At 44.5% G+C, this 10,644-nt stretch overlaps 1 protein-coding gene across 1 annotated transcript; it reads left to right on the forward strand.

Moving 5' to 3' along the window:
• Nucleotides 1-8,065: 8,065 nt before the first annotated feature.
• Nucleotides 8,066-10,331, forward strand: ccmFc (cytochrome c maturation protein CcmFC). Its single transcript has 2 exons — nt 8,066-8,832; nt 9,782-10,331. The coding sequence occupies exons 1-2, from the start codon at nt 8,066-8,068 to the stop codon at nt 10,329-10,331; spliced, it is 1,317 nt and encodes a 438-aa protein (YP_009430454.1).
• Nucleotides 10,332-10,644: the final 313 nt, after the last annotated feature.

Below are 10,644 nucleotides of genomic sequence, written 5' to 3' on the forward strand. Positions count from 1 at the left end.
ATATTTCTCTGTAAATCTATTCGGATGATATGCTAATTTATGCAGCCGAGTCACGAGGGCTTCTTCTTCTACTCCCTTCCCGGAAGATAGAGGGAACTTAGCCTCTGACAAAGTAGTAGCTGACATAGGAATAGCTGGCAAAGGAAGAGCTTCCGCTAAGATTCTTACTTATTTGGAAACTAGATTTGCTGCCCCTGCAGACTCTTCTTTTGAAGAATCTGATTCGCTAACATTGGTATACTGAATTTGCGGCATGGCATAGAATAAAACATGAATGGGTCTTCCTTGCCAACCTTCGCTTCTAGAAGGAAGTAAGTAGAAGCTGACCCTCCAACATACATTGCAGGGAAGGACCCCTCCAGTGGCATACTTTATGGAGAAAGGCTTCCATCAGCAGGCAGGTATTTACTTTTCTGATACCTTCACGTCTTGTTGTCAAACCAACTACTCTAAGTATTCTAAAATATCTCGCTTGCACATATAATTGGGTTCTTAAGCAACTGGAGGTCTGTAATGCCTTTTTACACGGAACTCTTGAGGAGGAAGTCTATATGTCTCAACCTCCTGGTTTTCTGGATACCGCTCATCCAGGATATGTCTGCCGACTTCACAAAGCTCTTTATGGACTGAAGCAAGCTCCCAGAGCTTTTTTCACTTGTTTCAGCACTATATTGTGCTCTAAAGGGGTTCCGTGGCAGTGCCTGTGATACCTCTTTATTCATTCGTCACACATCTGGGGATAGTATCTACCTTCTTTTATATGTCGATGACATTTTTCTCACAGGTAGTGATCAACAGGGAATACTTGCTCTTCTTTCGTTCTTGCATGCTCATTAAAATATGAAAGACTTGGGCCTTCTCCACTACTTTCTTGGTATGGAAGTGTATCGGCAGGGGCGCACTCTTATCCTTCGTCAGCAGAAATATGCCTAGATCTCTTGCCTCGTGCAGACATGCTTGATTCTCGTCCTTTGGCCACTCCTCTTACTAGTGGTACCGAGCTTCCCAAGTTGGATGTCACTTCCCTCTCTGATCCCACCAATTTCATTCTTCTATTGAGTCGGCTAACTGTAACTATAAGCTACACGCCTCGAACTCGTATAAAGATTCTTCCTCTAGGGCCTCCTTTCACCTTTTGTTAGCGACCCTTAAACGGGTTCCAGCAGTGCTTCAAGCCTGACTTTTTTTTTCGTTTAGTCTGACTATTTTCCGAATTTTATATATGAATGAAAGCTACGTTTCGGCAAATTATATAAACTTACTAAGGAAGAAAGAGCAAAACTTTTCACAGCCGAGGTCAGAGCTTCAAGTCAGTAATGTCTCTTTAGCACCCCATACCCTACTACAATTCTTATTCAATATAATAATATTACTACAATGTCGTGCCGATGTCTCCCTTACGAAAATGAAGATAAGTCTTTTGATTAGGGGGGTGACAACCGAGGCTTTTAAGAGAAGTTGCCATAGAGGCTATAAAGAGCTATTTCATATCTAATAGGAAAAAATTCTTATGTCTACTGTGGGAAATGGGGTCCCAGGATTACCTCTGCATGCTCCATCAGTATTGCACTTCATTCCTCAGTGGTGGAACCAACCAAGATGTATGTCGTCCGACCCGACCTCAGACTCTTTCTTCCCCACCTACACAAGTGGTTTTTTAACCCAAATTAGGAAAAGTTCTGTTAGGTTCTTAGTAGCAATCGGCGACCTTTTCTTCTTTTACTTCACATAGCTTTTCGTCTCCTTGATCAATTCCCTTTTTTTAGGCAGTTTCGTATTCTAATGATCCCGTCTTACCTGATGATTAGGATTTGCTTTCCCTATTTGAAAAAAGGAGATCTGTGTCACTCTCACTATGCTTCACACATGAAATTCTACAGCTTTCAAGGGCTCGAATAGATTGATTTGAGAACTTGTTTCAGGGTTGCCCCGTGGGAGAACTTTCATAATCTCTTTCGCTCTCGGATCTAATTCTCTGCTTAGTGACTCGATCTCTCTTTCTTTTGAAGCTCGTGCAAAGCGCTAACTATCTGAAGGCCTCGCACCGGCGCTAGTTGAACCTTCTTCGGTCTCTTTCAGCGGCGGGCTTACCTTTTTTATTAGTATTGAATTCATGTCATTGTCGCTCATCATCCTTGTTAGAAAAGGAACAAGAAACTCTCTTTATGGGAGGGGAAGGTCATATTAAAAAAAAATTTACCAGAATTCCTCCACTACGGATGGACTGATCTAAAGAGCGGAGACTTGATTCGATATTTACAGTTGCTATAGGTTAGGGCTTCTATCGTGCTATTCTATTTCTATAGAGAGGTAGGCGACAAAGACAAGGGATCTCTCTCGCTATGGATAGTTGCTGTTTGCGAGAAGCGTCTGTTCCGCTTTATCCTTTCAATAATTATATTGAATAAAGACAAATTGATCCACTGGTATTTCGACGCTCGATCTCTACTCCTCGAAAGCTCACTCACAATCTATGGCTCACTTAGGGCTAGAAAGATAGGATTCTTCATACAAAGCCAACCGGGAACCTTCTTTCCAAACTCGCTCGACACACAAAAGAAAAGACGAAAGACGAGAATCGGCGCAAGGATCAAAACACTTAATAGACATAGAAGAGTAAAAGAAATGCTTCCTAGCCTACCGAAAACTCGGTTGAAGCTAGTTAGGTCCTCCGGTCAGTCAAGTGTTGACACCGGATTTGGTTTGACCTTCCTTCTCAATGTCCGGATGAACATGCATTCTTTTCTCTACAGTATGGTAGAGTATGGTAGACTTATAACCAATCCAATCGGAAACCTTAATTCGAGAGATCAAACTAGCAAGGATAATATCGTAAAGTCGGAGAGGAAGAAGAATGCCATCATAGAGGGATCAGCGTGTAAACTTGAAGGGCTAGGGAACTCCTTTAGCTCAATAATGAAAGTTAGGGTCGATCGGAGGAGGCCTTACCTCTTAGATGACCCAAGCAAGTCATTAAGCTATTGGATGGATCCTCCTAACTGTAGTTACTTAAGGTCGAGTAGTAGACGGGTGAGGCCCACAGTTCTAATAGGTTTTCACTTGAGCTTTCCGCGGCAAAGCAAGTCTACAAGCCACTGCAGTGAGGTTATAGGTCTGATTTCTTTCTCGTATTGAGATCTTAGAATGCTATACGCAGCCCCCCTGCAAGGTTACTTTAGATAGCGGTATTTTCTGTATAAGATTGGCATCCCCATTCTAAGGTTACTTAGTACTTAGGTCGTGAGTTCCGATCTTAGTAGCCTTTATTCCCATCCCGCGTAAGAACATAGGTTTTTTCCCTCCGTTTCTGCTCTCCTTGCTTTAACTAAAGAACTACTTTTCACTTTAAGTAGGACTCTAAGAGCTCTACCTTAGAATGAGTTAGATTTCCTGTGTTAACAAGAAGGAATGGCGGGACGCTAAAGAGATGGCTATGAGACTAGTGCAATCAGGTAATCGACCAAGTAATCCACATACATGATAAAAGAGCATTCCAGCCCTAGTGTACTTATCCACTGGCATTGAAGGAGAAGAATGACAAGGTCTGCTTCCACAGTAAGGATTGCCGCTTAGTCCAATCCAAGAGCAAACAAGGGACGCCTCATTAAGCAAGAACCCGAGCTAAGAGCGGGGCAGTTCAATTAAGGTATAGAGAAAGCTCCAAGCAGCTACCATTGATCAACCTTATTCAGGCACATCAATCAAAGATCTTGCTTACCGGATAACTTTCCTGGTGAAGGAGAGAAAGTTTGACAAGCTAAGAAAGTCTCGTTGAAAGCAGGAACTCAGACTGTGACGACTATTTTCACTAGTTTCAAAGGCTTGATTGACCCTTGGGATTGAATCTGGCCAGGGGGTGCCCTCGTAAAGACTAAAACCTCGTTACGCCGAAAATAGTAGAGGTGCGACAGCGCTTTGGTAGTGAGTGGAAACTTACTTTCTGTCTGGTTAGTAGGAATTTCTTGCCTGCTAATGGATTAGTCCAAGTTAGACCGAGAAGTAAGAGTTTGTAATTGAAGTCGGGGGGGCTGAATAGAGAAATTCTCTTCCCACGTAGCGCTAAGAAGCAAGTTCCGACAGCCTATGATGAAATAGCACAAAACAAAAAAGGGCTACGCGAATAATAGTGTTAGTAGTTCGTGAGGCTAATTTTGAGCTAGATAGTGGATTGATGTTCACTGTAGCACTATCTGACCTTGAAGGTTAAGTTAGTGTACCATGAACTCCATCCCACATATTTTGGATGCTGTGGCATCAGTTATCTAGCTACATTCTATTACCGGTTGACACCATTTTGCAAAACTTTGATTCCGGTTACTGCTTGTTAAATTCCGTTAGGTTCTTTGTCAAATACTAACAGATTTGAATCCATATTCTTTGGGGGTCTAACTTTGGTTGTTCTTTCCTTCGAGCTAAGATAGACCCTATCAAAAACTAGTTCCAGAAGCATCTTCCATTCATCTCGACCTAGACTGATCTTTGTTCTGATGATGATAAACCATCATCAATTTTTATAGTATATATACCCCCAAGCCCTCTTTTTGTACCATTTTTTTCTTTCTAAAAGAGGGCCTGGAACTGGGCTCTCTTCACAGCCCCTAAAGGCGTTAGGAAGAGATTTAATCAGCCAGCGTAATAACTTCAATCGATAGAAAAATCTATCAAGACCTAAAACAAAGAATACCATCTCCCAGGGAGTCTTTTTATTTTGCATATCTCGAGTTTCGAATTCTCCTCACGCTTTTTCCATCACGATTTTCTCTTCGAGAACACTCGCCTCGTCGATTCTTCCCCTCGTTCTTTTTATCTTGGACATTGAGATGTTCATGCAAAGCATTCTTTTCTACCCTATGTAGGCGACACAAGCTACGGAGCTGTAGACTTAAGACCTAAGGATATTTCTTTGACGGGTGATCGGGTCTTAGAATCCTCAGGAAAGTGTAAGCACCTGTATACAATTTCTATTTTTCTTTCTATATATAGATATGGCTTTCTCTTGATGGAATATACCAAGCTAAATCTTCTTTTTAGAACCACAACTCAGTGAAGTAGGCGACAACTGCTATTAGGGTCTGTCTTAAGGCATTGGCTCTCTAAAAAAAGGATTTCCTATCGTTGCATGGGTTCGTTTTTGTATAAAACATATTGACTACAAATTGAACTAAAGAAAGAATGTTGACTGTTCGACAACGTGAAGACCGCAATCTCGACTTAGAATAATCAAACGCCCATCACGAGTCACATGGGCACCCCCACCAGGTAGAATAGTTGTGATATCCCCATCAAGATCTAACTCTAAGAGGATACTATTCATTTCTTCTTCACACTGCTGCTCGCTTTGGAGACTAAACTATGTAAATAATACGTAACAGTAACCCAAGTAACGATAATAAGAAAGACTAGGGTATAGCTGTTTAAATCCCCGGTCGAAATCATCCAACATCAAATTGTATAAGACCTTAGTGATTAACCCAGCGTGTGGGATCCCAACTTCCGTAATAGAACAATTAATTCCATTTTGGTCATTGGTATCTTTAAAAAGGATGAAACTAAGGATATTACGTAGCTATCACGCACCAAGGGTGCCAGCTTTCGTAAAATTCTTTTATGAGGAATAGTACCTTGTGAGGGTGCTAGATTCAAGATGAAAATAGTTATAATCTTCCCCACTCCACCTAATTTGGCAAAGAACTCACGGCGATCTCTGGGAAAACCACACGACTGCTCCTGAAAGATAGATGAACGCATAAAACAACTATTCAACATATGCGTCAGAGCGATTAAAAGGAGAGCGTCCCTTTCACCGGGACAAACAACCCATTTATGATCAGGGTCCCCTGGCTGACATAAAGTTTCAACATAAAAATAAATCGCCTCGTCTTTGGGAATACTTAATAACTTAAGTGGGGACAATGCATACCTCTCTTCTGAGATAAGAATGATTATATCACATACGCTTAAAGGGGGCAACGAAAATAGATCACCAAGTTTAGCATAGACATATAATATTGACCGGGCAAGTTGCTGTGCGGAGCATGAATAAGGTGGATTTTTCCGTGGGTCCTCGCCATCTGAATCAATTCTGAACGAACAGTATCTCTATCTGGCTTTGTTATTATTACAGTGTTATCTGCACCCAGCCAGTAAGTAGAGATATGGAGAGAGGGGACAGCTTTGTCGCGGACCTTTCTTTGCTTTCTTTTATGAACTCCACTGGTCGTCCATGGATTATAGGGGCTTTCCATTGTATATAAATACACTTTCCTATCCTACTCTGCAAATCCCATTTTCCTTAAGCATATAGAAACCTATGATTCCAATTTGCATATGCTGCTGCTTTGGTGAGTTTAGTGATCATGGCTGGCTCACCTGATCTATCAGCTGAGTAGTAAGCCTCCTTGGGATAATTATCAATATCTCTTCCTATCAAAATGAGATTAGGAGGGCGCCCTTTTTAAAGAGCCAGCCTGTCTTTCAATAGAAACTATTGGCAATTGCCTTAGTCATTCTCTTATATAGTGTAGTCCCCATAGCAATGGGCCTCGGTCTAGTGAGGTTTTGCTTTTTTGGGAATCATTGCTAGGAATAAGGATTGAATTGCACCTGGTTTGCTCCTGTTTGACTTCAATTACCATATGGAAATGGAGATCGTCCAACATTATGTTCCAGCACTGCCCCTGAATTAATCAACCAAGTAGAAGTTGAAGTTCAGTTGGAATCCATATAGTCTAGTAGTTTTTTACTATGAATAGCCCCCTATTGTTGATAGAGAGCTTACCGCCCCGCCCTTTATAGTCGCGACTGTTGTCATGGAAAAAGAGTTTGTTTTCTGTCAAAGAAGCATGCTTAACACAGCCTATAGCATAAAGGCATTCGAGCCGCGTCTAAACTAAATGGTGGGCAAGGGCCCGTACTCTCTCTTCTGTGGATACGCTATCCCTTCCGGCTATGGTATGGGGAAGGGGAGGTGAGATCTACTCATTGATTTTATATTAGATGAGCGGCCGTACTATGATCGTTCGGGAGACATGGGCCCACGGCGCTACACACAAGAATGAATTGTTATGCGGTCGGTAAACTCTTTCCTTTCTGCGGGCAGCCTATCAAATCGGATCACGTATTTTGGAATATGTCGTTACATCATGTACATGTATTCGCCTTTCCATTATTTTGGATGTTCCTGCTCGTGCCCGGATAGAGAATGGGCACGACTCCCCCTCTCCCCGTTCTACCGTCCAAACAGGCCGGCCGTTCTAAGTTCCGGGGTTGGGTCGGATAGGACCAGATCCAATCGGATCTGATCGTAGCTTCGAGTTCAGGTGCCGTACTGCGGCCGGACCGGAAAGGAGGGGGACAGCGAACCTCCTGCCAAGAGGCCAAGGTTGCTTGCTAACTCTCAGCCACTTGTTAGAAGGAAGTGCAGCTTGATTGTCGGGGGGAATCAACGGGAAGGAAAAAAGAAGGTAGATTATTCTATTCTATTTCCTCCTTTGGTAAGGATTGGCTTTTTGTTCAAGGGTATGTTAAAAACCATCGTCTTTTCTTTGTTTGTATCACCGAGACACCCGAAGGGCCGGCCATATGTACCTCGGGAGCCCCGGCCCATTCAAATCAAAATAGAACGAGCACCTACGACTAAGGGGAATGGAATGTCGACCACAGGGTGAGAGAATCTTATAATACGAGGGCTAGTGACTGGTCAAGTCATTAAACTTAGTCATTTTGATCAACATGGCTGCAAGTGGACTGGGTTTATGGGGCTAAACTGACTACGACCAAAGTCGTGGCTACTTCAACCAAAAAAAGGGCGACCCCCTATTCAAACCAAAAGAAGTACCTCACCTCACTTACGAAGAAGTTGTTGGAGCTGGGCTCCGAACTATGAGAGTTTGCTTTTTCTCTTTCTCAGAGCGGTCTGATCAAATAGGGGATCAGACCACTCCTGGTGTTTTAACTAGTCATTAATGGTCGGCTTAATTAGTACCCTTTCGGTATGTGTTGCGAACACTTTCATTTTTAGCCTCTCATCTTCTCTAGAGAAGCAAAACTCGAACGGATAGAACAGATGGTCCAACTACATAACTTTTTCTTTTTCATTACTTCCGTGGTCGTGCCTCGTGGCACGGCAGCACCCGTACTATTGAAATGGTTCGTCAGTAGAGATGTTCCCACAGGTGCCCTTTTTTCCAATGGTACTATAATTCCTATTCCTATCCCTTCATTCCCTCTTTTGGTCTATCTACATTCCAGGAAATTCATACGCTCCGCGGACGGAGCAAAAAGTGGAGTCTTGGTCAGAGCAAGCCGCCCTATTCTATTACCAGACATAATTGGGAGAAGCTCATCCGAAACTAGAGCTAGAAACGCTTTATTTCGTTTCGTTCCCGTTCTTCATTTCCTTCTTCTCGAATCCAAGGGGGACTTCTCATATTTCGAATCTTTCTGCGGTGTGCTCCGTTTACTATTCTTTCGTACTTTCTTCTTTTTACCACGCGATAGGTCAGCGAAGCCTGAGCGGGCGCGGAGAAGGAAAGGCCAAACACTTCGGCCTAACGGGAATGAGCAACGACGAAATGAGAAGATGAGGTGCCTCGGGCACCCCCATTTAGAAAGAAGGGTCGAAGGTTTTGGGCCTGTAGCTTTCCCCGTCCCCCCTTCGTCGGGCGGTGCTTGTGTGGAGGGTGCGCCACCTGAAATCGGGCTTGAAGCTCTCACCTTACCAACAAGCCGAGAGCTGATGGCTGTTGGTCACGACTACTATCAAAAAGCTCCTATGAAGATGAATATTTCACATGGAGGAGTGTGCATCTTTATGTTGGGTGTTCTTCTGTCGTGCGACCCGGCGGCTTATGTGCGACCTGTGGCCCACGCCTCCTATTTGTTCAGGGCGGGCGGCGTGAACTCTGATTCGATCCGGGTATTCAATCCCGCCGCTGAGATGCTCAGTTGACTCCTTAACCTTGATAGGAAGATGGCTTATTCAATAATTCGTGCATAAGGGTAAGGAACTTTGGATGAACTAATGCGAATGGGTGTAAGCCTCGCTGCTCGGAAACACCCAGTGCTGACCACACTGAGAGACACGAAAGCGCAGGTAACGCCAGTTGGCGAAGTGGCGTTAAGCATCCCTAGCGGTACGAAAAGAGGGGTCGTGATGATATCATCTACGTCCGTACCGCTCCTCGTGGAGTAGATCCCGCATCCAACCAAGTCTTTGACCAGGGAACGGGAGAATTCCCACTACCGCTGGAAGGCCAGCCGGGCCGTGAGCGCGGTGGGAACGGGCTTCCCAAGAAGCCAGCCCGGGCCGGGGTCAGCATAGAATGAAGGGGACGGCCCTAATCTTGTGTTGGCTTTGCCAACTTATTGGGTTGCGGGCGGAGAAAAGCGGACGTGGGGACTCGGGTCGGGGCGCAGCGTAACTAAGAGAGCCATTCCATTTAGGGCGAGACAAAATGGGCGGGCACGGGCGGTCTGGTGTCCGAGCCGATTGGTCAGACGACGACTACTTCACTTATTATTTAAGTATTAGCCGCCTATCCCGGAATGGGATGGAATAGAAAGAACGCGAAGCGCTAGCGCTACAGGGTCGGTTTTTTGGGGGGGATAGGCTTGTGAAGAAGCAAGCTTATCCCCGCCCCGACCGGCAGCTGCTAGGTTTCCCCATCTCTTCTAAACTTCCCCCGGTCTTCGGCCCGAGCTGTATGAGGCAAAAACTCGTCCCACGTACGGTTCGGAGGCCGAGCCCCACCCCAGCAGTAAGGGTGCGGCTTAGGTCAACTAACACAAAAAAGATACAGTTCACTCAACGATTGCCTTTGGGTTCCGAACTCCATATGGGGAAGGAGCGTTGTTGTTTGCGAGGTCTTGATCATTTACATGGACCCACTTTTCATTCCATTTGTGGGAATTTTATGATCTATAAACCGTCCCTAACGAGCGATCGGCTCATGTTTGAGCATGATGAATCACTTCGTGCCGACCTGTTCCCAATCCACTTTCCGGCCTCATATGAGAATGGAAAACTGGAGCATTTTATCCATCGGTGGATGAAGAATCGCGAACATAATAATTTCTGGTTGACCATGTTCCCAGAAAAAAGATACTTTCGAGAAAGGACGAGCACGACTGAAGTGGCTATACATACAAATCTATTTACGGATCTATATGCTTCGATTGGAACTGGAAGTTCCAGAACAGGTGGCTGGTATACCACAATAATCAAACTTCCTTTTCTTTTTTTTATTCGGATCGGATTTATGTTGGCTTCGTTGGGAGGCTCGCGTAGTTTGTTACGTCAGCTCCAAAAGGATAAGTTGCGTTGGAATTGATAAAGTTCCGTGGAGTTCATAATTGCATAAAAGGAGCCAAAGTAGTGGCTGCGGCGCGTTGAGGCACTTCTTCGACGGTCCCCGTACGCCTGGCCTGCCGGCCCGCTCTGAAGAATTCATGATTTATATATGTTTCAGGCCGGTGAGAGGGAGTGCGGAATAAGGATTGATTTCACTGTATCCATCGTAGCCCACCCCATCTACCTATTGTCGGAGGTCAATTGTTGCTCCCTCTCTCGAGATTGCAATCCCTATCGAGTCGGGAAGGAATGAGTAATGGGTCGGGGAATCGGGCATCGGCCCTCTTGGATCC

The sequence above is a fragment of the mitochondrial genome of Solanum lycopersicum, assembly GCF_036512215.1.
Source record: "Solanum lycopersicum bio-material TGRC:LA1421 mitochondrion, complete genome".
NCBI classification, from domain to species: Eukaryota; Viridiplantae; Streptophyta; class Magnoliopsida; order Solanales; family Solanaceae; genus Solanum; species Solanum lycopersicum.